The 26,695-nt window shown below is 41.1% G+C and overlaps 1 protein-coding gene across 3 annotated transcripts; it reads right to left on the bottom strand.

Moving 5' to 3' along the window:
* Positions 1-926: 926 nt before the first annotated feature.
* Positions 927-21,538, bottom strand: tbcela (tubulin folding cofactor E-like a). 3 transcript variants are annotated; one of them, XM_085479117.1, is made up of 10 exons: positions 21,475-21,538; positions 20,059-20,129; positions 16,250-16,466; positions 14,648-14,787; positions 14,328-14,509; positions 12,005-12,261; positions 6,592-6,718; positions 6,323-6,439; positions 6,101-6,212; positions 927-3,956 (listed from the first exon to the last, which is right to left on the bottom strand). In XM_085479117.1, the coding sequence occupies exons 3-10, from the start codon at positions 16,395-16,397 to the stop codon at positions 3,750-3,752; spliced, it is 1,290 nt and encodes a 429-aa protein (XP_085335243.1). In that variant the 5' UTR covers positions 16,398-16,466; positions 20,059-20,129; positions 21,475-21,538; the 3' UTR covers positions 927-3,749. The 3 variants fall into 3 exon arrangements, with proteins under 3 accessions (XP_085335243.1, XP_085335245.1, XP_085335242.1); XM_085479119.1 differs by lacking the exon at positions 21,475-21,538 and adding an exon at positions 20,248-20,315 and having other exon boundaries at positions 16,250-16,429; XM_085479116.1 differs by lacking the exon at positions 21,475-21,538 and having other exon boundaries at positions 16,250-16,429; positions 20,059-20,241.
* Between the last annotated feature and the right edge of the window lie 5,157 nt (positions 21,539-26,695).

Below are 26,695 nucleotides of genomic sequence, written 5' to 3'. Positions count from 1 at the left end.
GGATGCAACTCAGTATTCTTCTTCCTCCAAACACGACGAGTTGAGTTTATACCAAAAAGTTCTACTTTGGTTTCATCTGACCACATGACATTCTCCCAATCCTCTGCTGTATCATCCATGTGCTCTCTGGCAAACTTCAGACGGGCCTGGACATGCACTGGCTTCAGCAGCGGAACACGTCTGGCACTGCGGGATTTGATTCCCTGTTGTTGTAGTGTGTTACTGATGGTGACCTTTGTTACTTTGGTCCCAGCTCTCTGCAGGTCATTCACCAGGTCCCTCCGTGTAGTTCTGGGATCTTTGCTCACCGTTCTCATGATCATTTTGACCCCACGGGATGAGATCTTGCGTGGAGCCCCAGATCGAGGGAGATTATCAGTGGTCTTGTATGTCTTCCATTTTCTGATGATTGCTCCCACAGTTGATTTTTTCACACCAAGCTGCTTGCCTATTGTAGATTCACTCTTCCCAGTCTGGTGCAGGTCTACAATACTTTTCCTGGTGTCCTTCGAAAGCTCTTTGGTCTTGGCCATGGCGGAGTTTGGAGTCTGACTGTTTGAGGCTGTGGACAGGTGTCTTTTATACAGATGATGAGTTCAAACAGGTGCCATTCATACAGGTAACGAGTGGGGGACAGAAAAGCGTCTTACAGAAGACGTTACAGGTCTGTGAGAGCCAGAGATTTTCCTTGTTTGAGGTGACCAAATACTTATTTTCCACCCTGATTCTTTACAAATCCTACCATGTGAATTCATGGATTTTTTTTTCACATTCTGTCTCTCACAGTTGAAGTGTACCTCTGGTGCAAATTACTGACCTCTGTCATCATTTTAAGTGGGGGAACTTGCACAATTGGTGGCTGACTAAATACTTTTTTGCCCCACTGTATCTATGTGTGTGTGTGACAGCAATGAAGAAAAAAAAAACATAATAGGTCCCCTTTAATATAATACAAAATTCCTTTAAGTGCAGTATTCCTTCAATCTGAGCAAGCAAAGTGATACTTTCTTCAAAAACACGTAAATTCAATACATAAATCACATGCTTACCATTACGTCACCAACCCTGCAACAATTATATATGACACACTTTCAAATAGTCACACACTGATCAGCACAGTCGAGCTCGATATTCCAGGCCAGACTTGGTGTCTTGGTGTGTGCTGGTTTCTATGGCTGTGGTTCATGCTACACTAACATTTATTCAGCACTAGTGTGATAATAAAATGGGCAGGGGAGGGGGTGCCTTATTCAAGTATACCAGTGGTATTACAAAATGAACTTATAGTTGGAAGGGAAAAGAAGGGTTTACATATTTGTTATAGACAGGGTAAAAAAAAAAAAAAGATCAAAGCGCATTGAGATGAGTCTTCTATAAGCAGTGGATGAGCCGGCGCTACAGACATTCATTCCCAAACAGCCACTAACTGTGAATATTTCATTTTGTGGCTGTAAATATAGCAGTAACACTGTCAGGAATCCAGCACTCTGCTAGGTTGCTTGCTATAGGAAAAATCAATGGCACCAAACATCTCACATCTACACTCTTCTAATACAAGATGAATGCTGCATATTAAAATCAATATAACTGTATATATATTCCACATTACTATAATACTACCAGCATCATGAGCTATCTTTGGTGAAATTATATCTGTGCAGAATGGACTATAATGTAGAATACACTATATTTTGGCAGATGAAGCACTAACATTGGAATATATCAGTATTTCACTGTATAGCGTTCACTTCAAAGTAGAACTATTGGCTTAATATCAGTATGAGCCCTTCTGACTGATATACGGGCATTTGCTGATGTTAGTGGCCAATACTTACACATTGTGTACTTCATACTTGTGTTGGCTAACTGTTCAAAAATAGTGTATCAAGGAGGTTGTTTTGTGTTTGTTTGTTTTTTTATTAAGATTTCTTTGTTTTCCAGACAGATGTGGAAATAAATATCTTCCTCCCCTCACCCTTAACCTGGCACGGTAGGTAGCTGCCTCTCTGTGATTTGCTTCTGCCAGATGTCTTTTCCTTCCTACCCACTGCCAAGTGCTTGCTCACAGAGGATTATGAGATCACTGAGGTTTTCCCTCTAATACAGTTGGGTCTTTACTTCATAACATAAAGCTTCTTAAAGCAGGTATTGTTGCTAACTGGTTATATACAAAATAAATTGATTAGACTACATATCAAAAGAAGAAGTCAGCTATCGGCCAAACAGTCATTTTAAACACTGGTATAAATACCCAGTGGGTGCACTTAAATGCCTTCAAGTGAGATCAGCATCTGTTAAACAATGGTTGCTGATTATATATTCTTAAAAATCCAAATAAACTGTAAATAAATTATCCTGATTATGCATTTAAAGTTACATAAAAGTCATTCTTTGGGTGAAAAAAAAGCATGGAGCAGTGACAACATTGAATGCTGTGTCCTAAATGCAAAATTATAATTTCAAACTAATATCATCATGTAGGCCTACACAAAAGGGGGCCTGCTGAAGCAACGTTGCACCGTGGCCTGAATGTAATCAATAATATCTCAAATGCAGATGCTATGATGTCCTGATGACTCTTACCTTATGTCTTTTGTGTACTCTGGTCTGTGTGTGTGTCATTTCTTCCTGCACTGGCAGAACACACATCCAACCAAAAATACAGTGAAGCTTGTAGAAGGCAGCACATATAACATGACACAGCAACAGCTGCTCTGTGTGGGCAGCCGTGAGAGTGCACAGAGCACTATCAATGATAGGAAACGCAGTAGCATCAGTTCTTAATCTCTGACAAAGGAAAACATGGACTGGCAGAGAGTGTGCACTGTTGCTCCTGAAGCCATTTTGTTGCTAGGTGGTGTGCTTTATCTTTTCTCTCTGTTTTGCCTCGTGTTGCTTCATGTGGATGTTTGAGCTTCACTGTAGGGATGTTAAACAGAGCTAATCATCATCCAGTATAGAAGTGCCAAATCTGCTTATTACATTAGTTTCACACAGTGACATTCACGTCACTATGGCCTTTTGACTGAATGTCAAAAGTCTATAGTGAATGCGATTCAACAACCTAACTTAAGAAATTTGCCACATTAAACAAGGCACAAAAAACCCCACCTGACAACAAAATGGAGCTTAATCACCAGTCCTTCAGTTTACAGTGCTTTTGGTGCGAGCCTTCCTCTGCTCTTCCTCGTGTTGTGCCTCAGGTAAAAGTGCAGATGAGAGCAGTTCTTTTCCACTTGGTGGTACTGCCTGACTACCAATCAGTGTAACTTTTGCGACAAGTGGGAAAGCGAGTGATTTTGGAGACTTGCCTACGCAGGTGCTATAGTACATGCCGTGCGCTAAGAGACAGAGCTGCAGTGAAGCTTTGCTGGTCCAGCAGCGGCCCTCCCCTCCGCTGAAACTGCGAGCTGACTGCGAGGTGCTCTTCTCAGCCCGTTCTCAAGTGTGACACGTTTGTGCACTCGCTCCAGTGGTTCCCCCTCAGAGAAAGCTCAATTAAATAAAGACAGGATCCGCTGCATTCCCAGTGCTCACTTATATTTCAGAGGCACTCAGCAGCCATCTGTAGTCTACTAGTCTAGTCTCCTTGATGGTGCTCATATTGCTTTCATAATTTCTGTGTATGCCCTCTCTCAGTGGGCCACTGCTACTGTTCTATTTTCCAATTATTTTGCTGTATCAGTTAACCAATCAGAAAAAAAAAAATTTTTCAATTCACTCTTGTCAGCCAGCAGGTCATCAGCTGTTCACTTGGTTTTGGGCACCACCAGTATTTCGTCACCATCTTGGATGCTGTAGGAGTGGAGAGCTCGCGTGTTGTACTTCATTTCCTCTGGACCGAAGGCACTGCCCTTGTCGATGTAGTAGAGCCTCATGCTGTTGGTAGACAGCTGGACCACTGTCGTGAGCTGCTTTTTCAGCTCAGCCACTGTCTGGTCCAAACGGATGCTCAGCTGGCACAAAGACAAACAATTTCTACGTTTGCGACTTTCAGAGTAACAGCAAGAGCACAGCAGGTTAAAGTTAGGAGCCGTCTGTAGGTTGACAGCTATACTGTTAAAGTGAACCAACACAACCCAGGTCATGAACTCAAGAAACTGCAGTTCACGCTGTTACGAACAGTGTCGGGAAGGTTACTTTTAAAATATATTCCACTACAGATTACAGAATACATGCCCCAAAATGTATTTTGTAACGTATTCTGTTATGTTAATCAACGAGTGTAACGTATTCTGAATACTTCGGATTACTTAATATATTATCATGCTTTTTACAACTACATGAATTGCTGTGTGATTTATTACTTTTACTGAAGGATACTCTTCATACCAATACCAACTAGATTTTTAAATCTTAATATAAAATGAAAAACAGTAGGGTGGACATTAGGTAAGGCTGCGCTTTTTGCAGCAATCTCGTATAGAAAACTATTCCGTGCATATATAAAACGGCTCCGAACCGTAGTAAAGGGACCTCTGGCTTGTAGTTGAAAAAAAGTTTTTGTTGTCTGGGTCAACTTTGCTAGCGAGAGACAGAGAGATGTGTTCAAAGGCTGATCCAATGGAACTTATTGTTTCGGAGGAAAACACGAACACAGCGTACAGTCAAGCTTACTTACAACTGGGCTTGCCAGGCAGTCTTTTTGGCTGCAGTGGTTATTATTATATTTATATTCTTCCATCTCCCATTTCTGGTGGGTGACAACTTGTACTTTTTCTCCCTCCCTCAGACTCACAGACACATAACAGGTATGGCAGTCCATTCTCCCTGCAGCATGGACTACACTGCCCATTAGGCTACATTCTTTAGGGCTATGCCTGTAACACTCTGCCTATTGCCTTCTTATTAAATAATTTTTGTGAATAATTTTTAAAAAATATTTCTCCATGTCATTTTGCGGGCCGCAAATAGTAGTGACATGGGCCACGAGACTGACACACAGGCATTAGAGCCTCTTAATGCTGGCTTTGTTTAGGAAAAAAGAGGGAGCATAGCCTAATATATGAAACAGGAAAAGACCGCCGTGTAATCCATTTATTTCAACAAAGTAACTGTATTCTGAATACCACCCTTTTAAACGGTAACTGTAACGGAATACAGTTACTCATATTTTGCATTTTAAATACGTAACAGCAGTACATGTATTCCGTTACTCCCTAACACTGGTTACGAACCAGAACACAGATAGTATTATATTAATCAGCATGAACACAATGCTTTGACAATCTGCGCATAGACTAACTCTTTCATTTTTTTGTTTTAATAAAAGTAACTAAAATCTACTTTTGACTGCTGCCTTATTCACAAGTGGCTAGCTCCACATATTTGATTTGCCAAATTTTTATGCCAGATGCTCATCCTGACACAACCCAAAGAGATTTGTGACATGAAGCAAAATAAACTAAAACAAATTGCACTAAAATGCTTTGCAGACCTGAAATATATAAGTATAAGTATATAATAAGCTGTGGGGTTGCCACTATCAGCAACTCCCTCTACATTACATGCAGCTGTGGGGTTTATTGGTAATATAAAAATACTGATTCAAGCACCTGTAAACTGTGACTGAAATGTCAGTGTTTGGGACAAAAATGCATATTTTTATATAAATTTCACTACGATTGTGTCTAATATATGTGCAATCTTTTGAAAATTTAGGATTTGCAAATAAATGTAAAACTATTTTTTAAAGGTTTTGTCGTTTTGAGTTTTTGTGGGCTTGAACAAACATGTGCACTGATTACATCATTGATAAAGTATACCCAAGCAAAATAAATCATCTCCAGGGTCCTTCACAGCAAAGGTATTTTAAAATGTTAAACTGGTGCTGATTGAACTATTAAAATTGTTTTATAGTACTAGTTTTTAACACCGAGTTTTGCAAACTCTGTGTTAAGAGATTTCATCTACTTCTAAATGTCAAGTGCTCAGGCACTAAGGGCAAAGTACAAAGGCACAAGTCATTTACTAAAGTGATTCACAGTGGTATGAGTAGTAGAGAAGGAAAAGAAAGCAACGGTTACATTTTATAATTTCCAAAAGGTATTTTTCATTCGAGGATTCTCCAGAACAGCAGATTATTAAATGCCACACTGACCTGTTCTATTTTTTCCTCACAGTGAACCTCCACCTGGGCACGGCAGCGAGGTCGGAGGTCAATCTCAGCAAGTGGTTCAAGCTTGCCATACTTGTTTACGAGGGAATGGTATCTGAGGAGGAGAGCAGGGTGTGTCGTCTGTTTTAACAGCACTTACTGTAACACACATAAACCAACACTCATACCACTGCTCATACAGTGTAAACAAGGGTGTGGGTGTACCTATAAGGCAGCTCCTCTTCAGGGTAGTCTAAGTAGTAACGGATGAAGAACCTCTCTGCGTCCTCTCTCTCACTGTCACTCACAGCACTGCCATTTAGCAGTGATACTGAGGGAAGCCTGAAGAGGAGATATGACATATTGTGCAGGTATCTGTTTATTGACCTTCTGCAGGTCAGAGTACAGCTCAGATCTGTGGATTATTCAAGTTCTCATCAATGTCCTCTACTTGCTGTGAAGGATGTCATTTCTCTCTAATGTCACAGACTTACTGCGCTATCATGAGGCTGCGTCGCTCTGCATTGGTGTAGGCCTGCAGTAAGGGAATGCCCTGCAGGCGCACCTCCTCCAGCCTGGGGAAGAAGTTCAGCTTCTCTATATCTTCCCACTGGTTTAGACCTGACAGTGCACGTGCGCGCACCAGCACACACACAAACACAAACACACATAGATGTCATGTTTCAAGCTTGCACACCAAAAGGGGTGTGAAACTGCATATGTGATGAAAGTTGGACACTGTGCACGATTTTTATTTATTGAGGAAGCTGTGTGATAAATGCCATCAAGTGGAGTCAACTGAGTTGGGATCGGGGATGTAACGTTAAAATTAAGCCAGCTCACCAGACCTCTACAGTCTGGCTCTGTAGTAGCTACTCATGTCCACTTAAGACAGACAACCTGAGCCTACCTTACTTACAAGACATTATATATACAGTATAATATAACAGATGCAATATAATATCACACAAATAATCCTCCATCATATTACACAATATACATATAACATTATATCACTATATTTAAACATGATACTTCATGTTAGTTTTAAAATGGTCCTATTGTGCATTTCCCCATTTATATATCTACTATTACAATGATGGATATGCATATTTAACCTGGTCACAGTTTTAAATGGTGTGATCAGAGCATAAACAAATAGATCCTTTGAGCCAGACGCTCAAGCTCAGACTGCTGTAGCCTAAGCTTTTGTGCCTGACAGTTTTTCCTACCCTTAACTCTGCATGATGTCAATTACAAAGGAGTGTTCTACATTAGCTGATACTAGAACAGCTATATCTGCAGCTGAACCTTCAGAGGTCATGTATTGCAGGAAATCTAGTTGTCAGGTTTTGATAAGGAAGAACTCTGTGCATGTTCATCTATGCTCTCCTTTTTTTCCTCTTCTTTTTACCCGAAGAAGAATACGAGAGGGGTCATTAATAATTTTGGCTGCCTGTCTAAGGACCTGTTGGCTGAAAACCTGTGCAAGAGTTCTGACAGGCAGGCCAATAATTTTTGAGCACGCTCATGCAGTGTCCTGCAGTCTGCTCCTGTTCTGAAGGCTGAGGGAGTGGAACCAGCAGGTAATGGAGACGGTCATGATGCTTTTCAGGAATACATAGTTAAAAAGTCATCATGATGGGTGTGCTGACTCCAAAGGAGCTGTTTCCTAAGGAGGTATAGCCGTTGGTGACACCTCCTGAGAATCTCCTCTGTGTTAGCAGAGAATTTCAGGAGGTTGTCAAAGATGGTTCCCAAGTATTTGTACTCCTCAACTACCTCCACTGGCTTCCCATGGATGGTGGTGGTGACTGAAGCAGCCAGATCCCTCTGCCTACTGGAGAAGGTCACCACCATCTCTTTGGTTTTGCTCACGTTCAGTTAAAGTTTGGAGCTGTCACACCACTCTACAAAATCCTGAAGAGCGGGTCCGTGGTGTTGTGAGGGGCCTGACAGCAGTGACAGGAGAACTGTGTCATCAGCATATTTCACCAGGTGACAGTTGGGCTGTGTGGATCTGCAGTCATCGGTGTAGATGATGAAGAGCAAGGGGGAGAGCACACAGCCCTGGGGGGAGCCAGTGGAGGTGGAACGGAGACCAGAAAAAGAGCTGTCGACCCGAACTTTCTGAGTCCTGTTGGTCAAAAAGTCCAATATCCACAGGATTAGCTGATCATCCAGGTGAAATCGGGAGGAAAGTTTAGTGGCCAGGATATGAGGCTACAGAGTGTTGAACGCTGATGAAAAATCAGCAAACAGAAGTCTGGCGGAGGAGTCAGGGAGCTCCAGATGTTTGTGGATGGAGTCCAAGATGAAGACTTTTGCATCATCGATGCTTCTGCGTGCACGGTAAGCAAACTGAAGTGGGTCCATCAGGGGTTTTATGATCTTCTCCATGGCCTTCATTTTTTTTTACCCTGGTTCTGCCAGAGATCTATTCCTGTTAAAAGGGAATTTTTCCTCTCCACTGTCACCAAGTGCTTGCTCATAGGAAATTGAATTAGTGCAGGGGTTTTCTCTCATTGCTGGGTTTTTAGCTTACAATTAAAATCACCTTTAGGTGACTGTGATTGTGAACCAGTGCTATCTAAATAAAATTTAGAATAAACAAACAATAAAAAAGTACTATATATGCTGCCACTGCTGGTGTGCAGCAGCAGTGGCACTAGTAGGAGGAGGGGGGCTTGTTAAGTTTCTGTAGATAAAACAGGAAAAAAAGTTAATGGAGTCTGATTAGAATAGTGACAGTGCACAAATTAATAATGCTAAACTAGATTTCTCCTAGAGCATGGGAAATATATACGTGTTGATTCTTGGTACTCTCATGTGGTCTAGCTAACAATGCTAATTACCTTAGCACATATATGAGAATTTCCATTTTATTTCCATTATTTTCCATAATGTTATATAGTACCTGTGTGTCATGAACGTAGAAGTAATCCATTAAAAATACACAGGGGACCAGTTTGTGGAAGCCACAAACCCTATGAAACCCTTGGCCATCTCTCAGTGCGCTTCGTGATGTAGTAACCTGAAATGGTTTTCACTTCACCAGTGTGCCTTGTCAGGGTTCATTTGTAGAATTTCTTGCCTTCTTAATGTGGATGGGACTATCAGTTGTGCTGTGCAGAAATTACAAGCTAACAGTACCTCAGATTAGAGCAGGGGTGGGCAACTCCAGGCCTCAAGGGCCAGTGCAGGTTTTAGATGGGTCCTTGATCCAACACAGCTGATATAAATGGCTAAATTACCTCCTCAACATGTCTTGAAGTTTTCCAGAGGCTTGGTAATGAAGTCATCATGTGATTCAGGTGTGTTGACCTAGGGTGATATCTAAAACCTGCAGGACACCGGCCCTCGAGGCTTGGAATTGCCCACCTCTGGATTAGAGCCTAGAAAATGCCACACAGTTCCAGTAGCAGACACATCTCTACATTAACTGTTCAGAGGAGACTGTGCGAATCTGGCTTTTATGGTCAAATAGCTGCTAAGAAAGCACTACTTAGGAAAATCAATGAGCAGAAGAGATTTGTTTGGGCCAAGAAACAAAAGGAGTGAACATTAGACCAGTATAAATCAGTGATTTGGTCTGATGCGTCTAAATTTGAGATCTTTGGTTCCACCTGCCATGCCTTTGTGTGACGCAGATAAGGTGAATGGATGGTCTCTACATGCATGTCCCACCCTGAAGCATGTGATGAGGTAGAGATGTAATGGTGTGGGGATATTTTGCTTGTGACACTGTTGGGGATTTATTCAAAATTGAAGGCACACTGAACCCCCATGGCTACCACGGCATCCAGCAATGACATGCCATCCCATCCGGTTTGCATTTAGTTGGACCATCATTTATTTTTCAACAGGACAACGACCCCAAACACACCTTCAAGCTGTGTAACAGCTATTTGACCAAGACGGAGAGTGATGGTCGCATGTCTGTGAAGGTTCTCAGTCATCCAGGTCATCATAGTCTAAGAAGCTTGGAAAGAAAAGCGTCTGGACCTCTTTAGGTTTCTTGAAGACGTTTCACCTCTCATCCGAGAAGCTTCTTCAGTTCTAATTCAGTTCAATTTTATTTATATAGCGCCAAATCACAACAAGAGTTGCCTCAAGGTGCTTTATATTGTACAGTGGATCCTACAGTAATAGATACAGAGAAAAACCCAACAATCATATGACCCCCCCTATGAGCAAGCACTTTGGCGACAGTGGGAAGGAAAAACTCTCTTTTAAGAGGAAGAAACCTCTGGCAGAACCAGGCTCAGGGAGGGGTGGGGCCATCTGCTGTGACCGGTTGGGGCGAGAGAAGGAAAACAGGATAAAGACATGCTGTGGAAGAGAGACAGCATGTATTTATGGAATGAGTTCAAAGAGCAATTGGTGGAGAGTCCCAGATTTTAAGCCCTATGGGAGTATCCCCAAAAGAATCACAGAACCCCTATTGATCCTGATACTTAATCACACGAGCCAAGGTGCAAAAACAGGTGTGGGTCATAATCAGCCAAGGTTTCCGGTGAACCCATTGTGAAAGCTAGCCCATCCTATCATGTGATTTACTGAGGTCACAAGGTGCCAGATGTGAGTGGGTGTTAAGGCGTCTGGAAAGGGATCTCAAAACTGGACAATTGGTGTCAAAATCCACTTCCTCTGTTCAAAGATGGTCATTCACAGTGGACATAGCTTCTTTCACTCCTCTTTCAAACCATCTCTCTTCTCTGTCCAAGATAGGAACATTGGCATGCTTGAAAGAGTGACCTTTGTCCTTTGGATGCAGATGAATAGCTGAGTCTTGTCCCGTTGAGGTGGCTCTTCCGAGAGACAAGTTGCCTTCAACATAGAGTCCAGACGCTTTTCTTTCCGAGAAGATGCATCCAAACCTTTGACTGATAGCGTAAAACAGATGTAGGCACCTGTCATATTGACAGATGAGGTAGAAGTGAACTGACAGCTCACCTTAAAAACTCCGGAGTTTTTGAGGTGACTCAGGAGTAAGAACATACCATGAAATATTTAATTGCCTTCTATCAGTTTTTAATTTCTGATTTACTGCCAAGTATTGATATTATTTAAATATGTAAAATATTGTGTGTACAAAAATGTTTATATAACATATAAGCTAACTTGCATCTGAATTCATATTGTTGATCCCTCCTTTTTCTCTCCATAAAAAAACAACAACAACAAAACCTCATGAGCCTTTTTATAATAATAATAATAATAATGGACTGGATTTATATAGCGCTTTTCAAGGCACCCAAAGCGCTTTACAATACCACTATTCATTCACTCTCGCATTCACACACTGGTGGAGGCAAGCTACGGTTGTACTATGACACAAAGGAAGTTTTGGTTTTGCTGATGAAAAACCTGCTGCTTAAAATCCTGACAATCCTTGCTGCCTTGTCATTTCTTCTTTCAAGCCACTTCTAAAACACCCTAAATAATGGAAGCTGGACTTTTTGAATGCTACATTTTAAGAATTAAGGGATAAATATGACCCATAATGGCTTGTTCCTTGCCTCAGGCGTAGGAGATATAACTAATGGATGGACTGCAGTCAATATAAGCATGTCTTTGTTTTTGGGGTTTTTTTCCTCTGAAAAGAACTCTAAAAATAGACTCAGGACTGATAATCTCCAAATAGAAACAATTCCTGAGATAAAAGCTGACACATGGATAAATCTGTTTTAATAAACTACAAAGCCTGTAGGATTCAGTGCTATCTTTACTCATGCTAATTTTATCAGTTGTTACCCAACTGACTGCTGCACACTAAGCTATGAACAGGAACATTTCAGCATTCCCTTCTGAAATGACCCTATCATAGCTAACCACTCACCAAGTATAAATAGTCTCATGTCTAAAACTAACACACAGAACAAGCTGGGAATGAAATGCACTTACCTGAGTTGTGCAGGTTGATGCTGCGTAGTTTGGGGAAGAGCCTTTGCAGGATATCCTTGCTGTCCTGGATGGAGGACAAGTTGTTGTTTGCCATAACCAGAGTGTCCAGACAGGGGAACATGGAGCCAAACTTGCGGACCTCGGCCCAGTCCTTGAGGCAGTTGTCGGTGATGTGAAGAAGGCGCAGGGTGGAGCAGGCCACGCTGGAGGAACTCACACTGCTGTACTCATTATGGCACAGAAACAACTCCTCCAGCCTGCACAACAACAAGGAGAGAGCATTCAGTCACAACCTTTTCAATAAAGACCTACATAAAGCCCTGCTCTACTCCAGAATTTCACAGATTACTACATGGCATATAGTTGTCTATACTGTGCTAAACTACACTACAGTGGAATTGATTATACTGTACTATAGTATGTTGTGTTCTATCGTATGTTGTACTATAGTGTGCAATATATATTCACGGGCCACTTCATTAGGTACACCTGTTCAACTCCTTGTTAGGACAATATTCTAATCAGCCAATCATATTGCAGCAACTCAGTGCAGTTAGGCATGTAGACATGGTCGGTACGGTGACGATTCACTTTGATTGTGTCATGGTTCTCAATAAATACCACATGAGCTAGTCTGAGTATTTCAGAAACTGGTGATCTAATGGGATTTTCCTGCACAACTATCTCAAAGAATGGTCTGAGAGAAAATATCCAAAGAGCTGCAGTTCTCTGTGAAATAATAGTCACTTATTACAACCAAGGTATACAGAAGAGCATCTCTTGAAGCAGAAGGCTGCAATTTGCACAGGTTCACCAAAATTAGACAACACAAAATTGGGAAAACATTGCCTGCTCTGAAGAGCCTTGATTTCTGCTGCAGCATTTGGATATTGATGGCTTCTGATGGCTGACTCCAGGAGGATAACATTCAATGTCACAAAGCTCACATCATCTCAAACTGGTTTCTAGAATATGAAAGTAAGTTTACTGTACTCATACCGCCTCTACAGTTACCAAATCTTAATCTAAGAAAGCACCTTTGGAATGTGGTGGAATGGGAGATTCCCTGTGCAGCCAATGAATCTCAGTCCGTGCTGAATTCAAACCATGAAGGTGAGAGCAAACATGGCTGTAATCCAGAACTATCAGGGTGTACCTAATAAAGTGTCTTTTGATTGTATACTGTCTATGATGTACCATGTTGTCTACTAGTCATGGTCCTGGGTTGTTTGAGCTAGTGTTTGAGTTTTTGAATTCTGGTTCCTTTCATCTTAATTATGTGCTTCATTTATTTTTCATCAGCATATTTAGTTTTGTTCCTAGACCCTGGTTGCTTCAGAGTTTAGTTCTCTCTCGGTGTTCCTCTTGGCTCAAGTCTCCCATATTTCAAGTTCATGTCTGTGTTTTCCCCATGTAGCTATCTCACTTCCTACTTTGTTTTAATAGTTAGTTGCTCCTTGTACCTTACTTTTAGTTTCTCTTCCTTTGTCTTCCCTTCTGTCTCATCATGTCCTTTCAGCCTCGTTGTCCACAGCTGTCTCCAAACCCCCAATTCTCCTTCTGTTTATATAGATTTTACTGTCCTCTCATTAACCCTCTCCAGAGTGTCTGGTCAGCTCACCCCAGTGTTTTCCCAGGCTTTATATTTCAGTTGTTACAGTTTTCAGTTCCCTTTTTGAAAAACTGGCCAACAGTGTGAATGAACAGCTCGCCCTGTGTTGAATTCTGTCCATCTGAGATTCTGCACATCGTTCCTCATCTAGACAAATTAATTCAATACTGCACTTCAAATGTTGTTTATCATATGCACAAAACTATGTATTCATTGTACCTGGAAATTTTCTATTCTTCCATTATCACCTTTTACATTCCTACACAAAGAAAATAAATAAATAGTTATGCATTGGTTATCTAGTACACTATTTGGAGGCAAAGATGAGAAAAAAATTTAATTAGTTTTTTCTTTTATGTCTTTTAGTTCTTTTATTGAGGTGCTCACACTTGCTGATGATCAATTAATATATATATATTTGATTAACAGCACATAGCATACTTACCCTCTTAATTCCTATGGAAGCAGTAAGGCGGTACTTTCTTCTATCTTGAAATAAACTAAAACATGGAAGCACGGCTCATGGAGTAAGTAAGAAAATATGTTTGTTATCATTTGGTTAAGCTGCCATCGTCAAATGCATTCAGTGATTTATCAGTGTTAGTTATGGATAAGGAAGGTGTTGTGCTAGTCATAGTGAGATGAAGTGAAATAAAGCAATGCTGTGTGTGCTTGGAGTTACACCCAGCTTAGGGTAGCTGTTCTTCTTACTCTGGTATTTCTCGAGTGAGCAGCAGCACAGTGTCCCAGGACACCTGAGTGTTGTTGAGGACAAGGCGCCGCACGCTGGAGAAGGCTTCAGCCCACCGTGGCTCAAGGGTCATTCCTGCCAGCGGGTTTGAGCTCAGGTTGAGGAACTCCAGGTTGGGGATGTTAGAAACAATTTTACTAATCTGAAAAAGGACAGTAGCATCTTTCTTAAATACACTTGGTGCTGTCGTCAACAGTATCACCACAGGTTAAAGCCTTAAAAGAGAAAAGTGATTTCCTAAAACAAAAAAATGTTACTGTCAGAAACCCAGGGACTGCACCTCATGCCAATCCTGCAGCTTGTTGTGAGACAGGTCCAGCTCCATGACATGAGCACAGAAGGCAGCAATCTCAGCCTGGTCTCCTGACTTGCTGATCCCACAGCTATTCAAAACCAGCACACTGGGCAGGTTCAGACGGTCTAAGAGGAAGGATTGAATTATTAAGAATTAATCAAACAGAAAAGTGTATGCTGATGCTCCAAACAAAAGAACGTGAAATTTTAAACATTTCCCAAAATAACCGCTAAGTATTGTGTTGTATCCTTGGATCATGTCCTTTCAGTTGTGGGTCGAGTTCAATCACACACAGTTTACCTTCGAGAGGGAAAAAAAACCCCATTCTTAGATAAAGATTTTCAAAACCAACAAACTTTATAAGCAGCTTTTATCAGCTCTGGTGACTATATACGTGCAGTTTTTATGTCCTGTAACCACTGACATTTTTCGTATTTTACAGAGTTTCAAAATAAAGGTCCAAACAAAGTGCCTTGTGGTTGCTGAATGTGAAGGCTTGCTTCAAGAAGGACTTTGGCTAGATTTATTCATGTTACATTATTATTTTAAAACTAGATGTCTAGTTAGGTGCTTGAATATTTTGTACAGTGAAAAATGCCTCGCTGTGGTAGTGAGTGCCACAATCCCAAAGTTTATTATACTCACTGACATTTCTTTGTTTATTAGTGAATCATTACCCTTATTTCACTTCATATGCTGAATTATTATTGTTTCTATGAAAATCATCAAATATCAGTCATTCTCCGGGAAAAAGTGAAAATCTTCCAGAGAATCCTTCTGTAAACAGAAAAATCCTTTGGATTTCTTGCTTTAGCTGGTGTGTAAACGGAGAAGTTCTAAGAATAACCCAGTTACCACAGAAATTCAATTTCAGGATCCCAGGAAAGTCCACAGTTAAGAAATATTCAAAAGGCCTGAGTCAGACATTTGGATTTCCCGAGATCCCACACTTCAGATCAAAAGCCAATCTACAGGGCTAGAAAATGCAGCTAACCCAAAGTGCATAAAATTATAGTTAATGTTTAACCGATGCTAGCTCCAAGAGCAATTCAATCCCAACACACTGTCAGATTCAAATGCACAACAAAAACACAAGTAAAACTTTTGCATGAGTATTAATAAGTGAAATTCTAGTATTTCACTGTTACTTTCCCTAATCGCCTGGACGCTAATCTGATACTTAGCACTAATTAGCAGATCTCTGCCTGTGTGTAGTGCATGTACAGTTTATAGTTGCAACTTGCTAATCAAACTTGCTAATATAAGCAGATAACCTCACTACCTCTTCTCATCCAAAAATGGTAACTTCCAGCTTAAATGTGGAGTCACTTTGCCTGCATCTATCTTTTATATATAGTTTGTAGCTCAGACCGCCAAAATTCTTCTGAAGGAGTTATCAGAGTTTCTAGCTAAATTAACATGAAAACATAAAGGAAACGAGATGACAGCATTTTTAATACTAGGTCTATGAGTTCACTGTCGTGGTGATGACACTGAATAAAGTGCTCGTTATCGCTTGGAAGTGCTAAAATGTGACAAAGGGACCCGTTAGCCTTTTCAGTTGCCCAATAGTTCTCCTTGGCTCACCTTTCATAGGGGAACCTTGAGGACCTCCAGTGGACACTACTACCACCCCCATACCAGGCCCTCTGCGGTATGGGAAGTTCTCTGGGCTATACTTTTCACTGATCACCTCCACAAAGGTACGGCCATCGTTATCCTCTGGTGGCTCCATAGCTCCTTCCTGGTGCGCAGCCTCCCCTTCAGCTGCCCCACAAACAAAGCAAACACTCCCAGCGATTAGCTGCAAGCATATGCATATTTTAACCAGCCATTGCTACAACACACACTTATTTTTATTCACTGATTCATATACAAGTATTTCTGAATAACCACTACATCATTTGACCTATAAAACATGAAACATGTGTAACAGGGTCATAAATCACATTGTTATAATTACACAAAATGTGTTCTAAACCCCCAAACTGCTCCTTTTATACCTGACTTTTAGGACCTCCAAGCCTGTAGTTGTATTCATTAGAGCCCCTCCTCATTCTTTTCTTCTTCTTCTTTGGTGCAATACTATAAATACAGTGTACCCCTTTTGCCTCTCCCCTTTTTCTACAATTCCCCTGTGGGAGAGGTGGGTGTCATTTCTTTCCAACACCTTAAAACACACATAATTCATATTTAGCCACCCTGATGTTTATGATTGCGATGTTAGTTCAATTATTGTCATTATTAAGCCTGTTTTTGTAAGATGTTATAAGAGTGTAGTATGTGTGTATCATAAATGTGTTTTAGGCGCCATAAATGCTAGCAAGAATATATACTCCTTGCTAGCTTGGGAGTTGTGGTGGGTTGAGCTAACCCTCTTCCCCACTGTTTGTATTTGGTCTAGGAGCTGGAGTGGGCAAATTATTTACTTGGGAGGTCTTTCTTTCTTTTACCTTTTTTATCAGGTATGTCGGATTTCATGTTGTTGTTTTATGTCAAATATGTTACGTGTAAATGCATATTTTATGTTTAATGTAAAAATAAATGCCAGCCCTTTTTCTACAATTCCCCTGTGGGAGAGGAGCTGGAGTGGGCAAATTATTTACTTGGAGGTCTTTCTTTCTTTTACCTTTTTTATCAGACACAACGCAGAATCACACCGGTTACACATGCACAAAGTAACATAGTGAAGTGTTCTTGTTTTGGTGCTGAATTTACAGGCACACAAAAATGAGGCAAAATTCTGATATTCCAGGAGCTGAAATCAGAAAATCTTTTACTTTGGTGTCATAAAAAAATTTATTACTCATCAAAAAATAAATAAATAAATCTATTAACTAGATAATTATTGCAGCTCTGGTCCAGACTGGCTTATACAATAAATTCCATGGATTTTTAGAAGGTGACTGGAAGCTGGACTTAAAGCTTAGTAATAGTGTGAAGAAGCTTTAATAACCTGAACAAGCTATCATAACTAACAGAAATCAAAAGATGCAGCTGCCTAGATTCATAATAATGTAATGTAACAATGTACACTGCAGCCACAGCGTTATCTCTACTGAAATGAAAACCTAAAACAGATCTTGGGTAATGTTACCATAAAAATCCACATAAACTGAAGAAAAAGTACAAATTAAATTGGTGGTAATATGGTAATTCACTCATACACACTCAGACATCTGAAAACCCTTTTTTAAATATTACATTTATACAAACTACCTATGCAGCAAAGCAATCACTGTGAGAAATGCACAATTCAATTCAATCAAAACACAGCGCCAAATCACAACAACAGTCGCCTCAAGGTCCTTTCTATTGTAAGGAAGACCCTTCACTAATACATACAGAGAAAAACCCAACAATCATATGACCCCCTATGAGCAAGCACTTTGGCGACAGTGGGAAGGAAAAATTCCCTTTTAACAGGAAGAAACCTCTGGCAGAACCAGGCTCAGGGAGGGGCGGCCATCTGCTGCGACTAGCTGGGGAGAGAGAAGGATGGCAGGATAAAAGACATGATGGGGAAGAGAGCCAGAGATTAATTCAATAGCTGACAACACCAGACTGAAGGTATTCAGTTATATTCAAGGAGCTTATATTTGAACTTAGTGCGCTGCACTTAGGTGGCAAGAAAACCAGCAAAGCCATCCGAGTTGCAAAAGACACAGCCAGAATAAACCAAACACACAGAGCCAGAACATGGAGGAGCAGTTAGAAACAGGAGGGAGATTAAATTAGCAGATGAAGACACCAGAATTCATAAATAAGGTGTGCTGGATTATAAGGGGCACTGTCGATTTTTCAGAAAATCAAAGGATTTTAAGAGCGACGTATTTTCCGAAAAACACGGTAATAAGAAATTCCACATCACTGAAGTTGCACAATTTTTACAAACCAATTCTGATTCATGTCTTTCATTCAATGATCCGCTTTCGCCCTTCTCATTCTCTGTCGCTGCCATGCTTTTTCTGCCATGTGTGTATGAAAACAACGGCACCGCGGATGAATGTTTTACCCATATTCTATCATGATATTTCATTTTCTTATCATTCCCTAACATCATACCGGTATTACCGTGAACGGTATGATATGGCCCAATCCTAAAATACACAATAAAAGACTGAGACATACACAAAGAACAAAAATACAAAAGAAAAGAAAAATCTAATTAACAACAGGGAACAAAACCAGTAACTGCAGAAAAGCAGTAAATGCCTACAGTCACATGATGTAAATGAAAGAACAATTGCCATTTTTAAATTTTTGCTAACCAGATTACCTCTGCAATTGCCTTGCAACTGAAGGTGGTTGCCCAGAGTTTTCAGGTTTTAAATGCTTGTGTAAAAAAGACCCAAACACCAGCTTTTCCTTGTTTCGCTGAGTTACCTGTAATATTTTTGCTTGTGTCACTGAGCAATTAATACAACAGTTAAAGATTAGACAAGAACTTTGACAGTTTGTTGGCTAATTTTCTCTCAACTAATTGTTTTAACTAACAGATATCAGATGTGATCAAATCATTAACCAAGCAATTACCATATCATATCTATAGCCACAGATTTATTAGTAGAGTGCAATGGATTCAAGCTCCAGACACAATAGAAGCTCAGCTGTCTTCTTGCTCTTGACTGACAAACACCAGTCCAATAACATCCTATCGAGAAATTCCACAAGCAGTTCTGCCACTCAGTGAAACTTCCTCACATCACATTTCAGCTATTTATCTTCAATTTTACTAGAACCACAACATAATCACGTTGAACATGACAGGCTCACAACTGTTCACATCTCCTTAATGACACAAATGTATCCAGGCGGACAAACATCTACATTTCTTGAGTTACAAAATGACAATTAGATGACAGGACACAAGCAGGTTTCCTCCTCTCTTTATCAGCAGAGCACAGAGACATTGACCAGTTTAAATGTCCTTGGATTTGCCCAAAAAAGAGGAACAAGAAGGCAGACTATTTCTGCTGAACTTTTTTAAATTAGAAAAAAGACTGTTTCTGCTGAACGTTTAAAATTAGAAAAAGAAAAAGTAAAGAAGTGCTTTCTTGATCTCACTCAGCACTCAAGGCTTGGAGGGCAGAGCCTCACTGTGGAATCTGCACAAGGGAAGCATAAATTATGTAGTGGATTAGACAAAATAAAAAAATAAAAGGCTACTGTTACAATATCTTATTTGTCAAAAAAGGGCTGTAGTAAATTGCAGTAAAGGATGAAATCAATTTGTTACTGTCCAGATAATAAATCAAGACATTTGTTACAATGGTGTGGTTTGTTTTTACTGACCTAAGACAAATAAATACCACAGCAGATGTGTGTTTGAACCAGTGACCTGATTAGAGGAATTCAGAACCATACCTGAATTGTTAAAACAGACAGCGTCTTACCTGAAGCGATGTCTGCCTTAATCTGACCACGATTGCTGCTCGCCGTCTTCTTTTGCTTTTGTACCGATGGCCTGTCAAAGAAACCAAGAAAAGCCTTATTCATTTTCAGTCCACTGTATTATTCCATTTCCATACTGAAACTATGACAGCCTTTGGGACAGGCACTGTGACTTAATCAGCAGGTCTTACTCCAGAGTGGCTGGTGGGGCTGACGGATGACTGCAAAAAAATGCGGGTTCCTCTTTGGTCAGGGGGTGGGATTTGTTTCAGACTATCCAGAACAGGAAGGACTGGTAGGTCATTCACCACATAGAGAGCAAACAAGGCCAAAGGTCAATTTCTGCCTCGTCAGGCAGTATCAATAAAAGAGAAAGAGACGGGAGAACAGAAGCACTCCCAACCAGTACCACTGGATGTGAGTAGTGGTAGAAGCTGAGGTCTCTCTTAGTATTTACTTATGTAATAAAGTAGTTTTAATGTACTTGTACTTTGTAAAAAATATTTCTATATTAACCTGCTTTCTACATTAACCTGCTTTCTACTTGTACTTTACTGTATTCTGGGTGCAAATATTGTTCTTTGGAGGCCACACCATTTATTTTGTACCATCATCATTTTATTCCTGAACTCAATAAATAATCGGGGTAAAAGTCATAAATCTAAATATTTGCGATCTAAATAAATATTAATATTTAGATTTACAGTGTATTTTTGTAATACGGGTTTCAGCACATTTCTAAGCAAAGTCTTTTTTTAGTTCTTGGTTCCATCTCTGTCCATCCATTAAAAAAAAGCCATTGTGTGTGATTGAACGTGAAGCTATTGAACATTCGGCGTAAACACTTTTGACAAAGCATTAATATTCACAGCGATCCAGACTTATTACAATCAATTTTCAATTCTCACAACATACATAACAACACTAAAAGTTGCTTCTTTAATATGGTATCATCTTATCTTCTTCAGATGGATTTAAGCCGATGTAATGAATGCGGATTATTGATTGGGCAAATGTGTTACATTAATCTTATTACACTACAAATAGGCCGAAAAGGCACTTACACTTCAAAATTGAGAGATATTCGAATAGAATTTGGCCTGTCCACCAATGCGTAAAGCTAGCCCAGTACAGAACACAACAACATCCCTTTCCGTTCTAGCACAAACTTAAAGAAATCAGCGAAACAGCTGCTGAACAATGAGCGCGAACTGTGTGCCGCTGACAGCCTGGGAGCAGACAGTGTCCAGTCCGGGCTCAACATCGCAGTGACCCCCCCAGCAGCAGCTCGGTGGAGCCGGACATGGACCACAGAAGGCAGCGACACAAACACACACTGAACAATCGCCTGCACAGTGACAGCCTGCTCACACACCGAGCCAGGACCGCATAACTCACAATCTCCTGATTCTGCCTACCTTTAACGTCTACTTTGAAATCCCCCTTGTTGATGAAAACAAACCAGCTGTCAGTTTGCTCTCCCCTAACTACCGGAAGTGACGTAGCTCGATAGCTGAAAATACGTTTTTTCCCCCTGTTTAATTCAATAATTTTGGGGGGTGATAAAATATTTGCTTGACATCATTTGTATTTTTGAACGTTTTTTTCCGGGATGGGATTAAATGAGAAAAAAATACATGAAAAATAAAACCGGAGGTACCCAGTGTAGTGATCTATGATGTCACTGAGTTTTTACCAATGACTGTATTGGTTTTTACTGCTGCTGCTGCTGCTGCTGATTGTTGGTGTCTTGTTTCCCGTGCAGATGATCTTGTGCAGATGCTGTCTTTTCCTATGATGTTACTATGATGGCAGACATGTTGTCACAGCAGGTGTAACTTAAATGGTGGCTACATTTAGCTCAGCTGTGCAGAGTTTCATGAAATAAGAAACCCATGTCAAACAGCAAAGTTCACTGATACTGTCTGAATGGGACAAGCAATAAATGTGATTATGAATGTGACTTTAGACCACCACTGAATGCTTTCTTGTATCCCTGCCACACACACAGTGTTGTGATCTCACTCAACTGCATTTTGTGCACACACAGATACATGGATCAGTTTAGGGGAGGCAAAAAGAAAAAGCAAGGCTAGGTCTGCTTTTTTAAACCACTACTTTTAGAGTTTATGGAGGCTGTTGCTTGTTAACTAATGTTAAGAAAATGTTACTGAATTTCCTGATTGAAACTGTTATACTGAACGCGACTGACAGAAATTCAAGGTTCAAGGTTCAAGGTTCTTTATTTGTAACATGCATAGTTATACAAGTATAACACACAGTGAAATGTAGCCTGACACGCTCCTCGACATGTGCAAAAATGGGGGGGGGGGGGGGGGGGGTAGAGGAAGAACATTATATATATATATATATATATATATATATATATATATATATACACATATAGTATATACACTGGGTGAATGTGCAGTAGTAGCAGCAAGCAGGTGAATTCTGTACATTGATATGAATAGATATCTGACTATTTTACAGGATAGACAATATAAACATATTTAAAATTAAAGGAATTGAAATGTACATTGTGCCTTGGTTTAGTGTCTGGAAGAGTCCTGTCTCAGTCAATTATAGATGATGTGAGAGGGCGGGTGTGTGTGTTTAGGGCACGGATGGCTTGGGGATAGAAGCTCCTCTTGAGTCTCTCTGTCCTTGCCCGGAAGATGCGGAACCTTCTACCAGATTGCAGAAGTTGGAACAGTTTGTTGCCAGGATGGGACGGGTCCTTCAGTATCTGCGCTGCTCTAGTCCGGCATCTCCTGGTGTAGGTGTCCTGAAGCGGGGGGAGAGCAATCCTGCAGCAGCGTTCTGCTGTACGGATCACTCTCTGGAGAGCTTTTTGGTCCTTCACACAGCTGTTCCCAAACCACGATGTCATGTTCTGTGTGAGGATGCTCTCCACAGCGCCTGTATAGAAAATCCTGAGGATCTTTGGAGAGACCCTGAACTTCCTCAGTTGTCGTAGGTGATACAGGCGCTTGCCTAGCTTTTTTGGTCTGGATCTGAATGTGGGCAGCCCATGTCAGGTCTGAGGAGATGTGGACACCAAGATACTTGAAGGACTGCACCCTCTCCACTGGAGCTCCATTGATGATAATGGGCTTGTAGTCTCTGTGCTGACCCCTTCTGAAGTCCACCACCAGCTCCTTGGTCTTGCTGACGTTCAGCTGGAGGTGGTTGTCCTGGCACCACGATGCCAGATTCTTCACTTCATCCATGTAGGCCGCCTCATCGTTGTTGGAGATGGCACCCAACACCACTGTGTCGTCAGCAAACTTCACAATGGTGTTGGACATGACATGTTTCAAAAGTAAACAAAGAAATCTTGCTGGGACATGTGAGCTATTATTAATTGAAATATATTTTATTTTCTTTTATTTATCAGTAGCTATCTCCCCAGTCAAAAGAAATAAAAGCACCTGGATATCAGAACAATTTCGACTCTCACATCTGGAACCAGGCAAACACAAAAAAAAGCACAGAAGAGTGAGGCGTGTCTACATGTCTACATGTCAAAATCTGAGAGCCTCAGTCATTGAGTATATGAGTACCTGATGCCTAATTTTTCTATTTTGCTTTTCATAAGTACAGATATTTGCATCATGAAATGGTGCAGGAAAGGTACAAACTGGGGCATAAAAATGATCATAATGCAGGGAAACTAATGATCACTTTTTCCACCTCCTTCTCTGTACAATTAAACACGTTTATGATTGCAAACAGATATGTAGTTCGATGCAGCCTCTGTATTATCACAGGGCAGTTACATCTTCTAGCCTTCGTTTATGAAGGCAGAAGCTCTTTGCAAATTAAGAATCTCTGAAATCCTTAAAATTAGAACTCACTGAATTTCCAAAGGTTTTGAAGTACTTTGTTTGGTATTAATTTCTGATAACATTTTATGATTTCCTAAAAACCTCATCTGACTGGTTGTTGGCCCTCATCTAAAAAAAACCCCATTACATTAAAAAACAAATAATTTTCTAAAAAGCGTAGTGCAGTTTCTTTTTTTCTTTTTTTAAAAGACTGAGCAAGTTTAGCTGCGTAGCATTTAGTCATATTTAAGGTTCTACAAGAGAGAAAAGTATTCTAGTTCACACTGCATTTAGTTTCTCTACAAAATGATGGAAGACTGTCTCCTTCAGTTCTGAAATAAGTCCAAAATATCTTTGGTCCATAGATAAAAAGAATTAACAAAACTATACTAAATCATATTCACAGTGTTACTAACATAAAAGTAAAGCAGGGTGATAGAAGTCAAAGGAGCTTGCAAAGAAAAGCGTCTGGACTTCTTTAAGTTGCTTGAAGACGTTTCACCTCTCATCCGAGAAGCTTCTTCAGTTCTAAGGTCAAATGGTGGAGAGTCCCAGATATAAACCTAGTGGGAGTATCCCCCACAGAGGGACAATTGCCTGAGCCAAGGTGTGAAACTGGGTGTGGGTCACAATCAGCCAGAGTTTCGGGTGAGTTCATTGTGAAACCTGGCCCCACCTTATCATGCGAATTCCTGAGGTCAGATGGCCCAGGATGTGAGTGGGCGTTAAGGCGTCTGGGAAGGGATCTCAAAACTGGATTATAGATGGCAGAGAGTTGGTGTCATAAACCACCGCCTCTGTTCAAAGATGGTCGCTCACAGTGGACATAGATGGCTTCTTTCACTCCTCTTTCAAACCATCTGTCCTCTCTGTCCAAAATGTGAACATTGGCACATTTTGGACAGGGGATATTGAATTCTATAAGATAAAGCCATAAATATGCGAGTCTGAGTCGTCTATCAAAAGTTAGAGCTATTTATATGAAGATGTACAAAAACGCTTTATTTCGTCAAAACAGTGCGTTTCTGGCGAAATCAAATCATTTGAATGGGGAACTCGCCCGAAACAAAGTATAAGTTTTCATTATGTGAATAACTTGAAAATCTTAGCTCAAACAGCTGCAAAACCTGTTTTCCCAGCACGGGGATATTGAATTCTATAAGATCAAGCCATGAATATGTGTGTCTGAGTCGTCTATCAAAAGTTACAGCTAACTTCATGAAGTTGTACAAAAGCGCTTTATTTCGTCAAGACAGTGCGTTTCTGACTATTACACATATTTGAATGGGAACTCGCACGAAACAAAGTATAGGTTTTCATTATGTGAATAACTTGGAAATCTTAGCTCAAACAGCTGCAAAACCTGTTTGCCCAGCACGGGGATATTGAATTCTATAAGATAAAGCCATAAATATGTGAGTCTAAGTCTTCTATCAAAAGTTACAGCTATTTATATGAAGTTGTACAAAAACGCTTTATTTCGCCAAGACAGTGCGTTTCTGACGATTACACGCATTTGAATGGGGAACTCGCACGAAACAAAGTATAGGTTTTCATTATGTGAATAACTTGAAAATCTTAGCTCAAACAGCTGCAAAACCTGTTTGCCCAGCACGGGGATATTGAATTCTATAAGATAAAGCCATAAAGTAAGTAAAGGGAAGTAAAACGTGGACTGCCCAATCAGAAGCTACGCTACAGGACGCACTCAACGACGTAGACTGGGACATGTTCAGAGCATGCGCAGTCGACATCAACGAGTTTACGGAAGTAGCAGTATGCTTCGTCAATATGCTAGTGGAGGAGATTATCCCCACTGCGAGAGTCACCACATTCCCAAACCAGAAACCGTGGATGGACAGATCGATCCGCACTGCAGTAAACGCCAGGACCGCCTCCTACAACGCGGGTCTCGCCACTGGCGATATGAGCGCCTACAAAGCGGCCTCATACGGCGCGCGGCGCGCGGTGAGAGATGCCAAACGCCGGTACCGGGAACGTGTGGAGTCCCGCTTCCACCAGGTCGACACACGGAGTATGTGGCACGGACTACGCACCATTACGGACTACAAAGCCAGGGACACTGCGCTGATCAACGCTGACTCTGCATTCACCAACGAGCTGAATCAGTTCTACGCCCGTTTCGAGGTTAGCCAGGCGGCTAATGCTATCTACCGCCTGACTACCGAGGACAGTGACGTCATCAGCGAGAGACCGGTGACCAGCATCGCGGAGCATGACGTCCGAGCGGCACTGAGGAGAGTGAACACAAGGAAAGTGGCGGGGCCAGACGGCATCACCGGCCGTCTGCTGCGCTGCTGTGCTGACCAGCTAGCAGGTGTGTTCACTTACATCTTCAACGAGTCCCTGGCGAAGTCCGTGGTCCCCACATGCTTCAAAAGATCCACCATCATCCCTGTGCCCAAGAACAGCAAACCCTCATCCCTGAACGATTACCGGCCAGTTGCACTTACCTCGGTAGTAATGAAGGTGTTTGAGAGGCTGCTGAAGAACATCATCTCCTCCTCCATCCCAGACACCACAGATCCGCTGCAGTTCGCCTACAGATCCAACAGATCCACAGAGGATGCCATCGCCCACGTCCTACACACCACTCTCAGCCACGTGGACAAGAAACAGGGTAACTATGTGCGAATGCTGTTTGTTGATTACAGTTCAGCGTTTAACACAATAGTGCCCTGCAGACTGTTCACAAAGCTGAGGGATCTGGGACTTAACAGCCGTCTGTGTGCATGGGTGTTGGACTTCCTCACTGGCAGAACTCAGGTGGTGAGAGTGGGCAGGTGCT

The sequence above is a fragment of the Copadichromis virginalis genome, linkage group LG14 (genome assembly GCF_057382275.1).
Source record: "Copadichromis virginalis isolate Kocher_CV1m ecotype Utaka linkage group LG14, C_Virginalis_male_GT1.1, whole genome shotgun sequence".
Classification (NCBI taxonomy): Eukaryota; Metazoa; Chordata; class Actinopteri; order Cichliformes; family Cichlidae; genus Copadichromis; species Copadichromis virginalis.
This window is presented reverse-complemented; position numbering and strand designations above follow the sequence as displayed.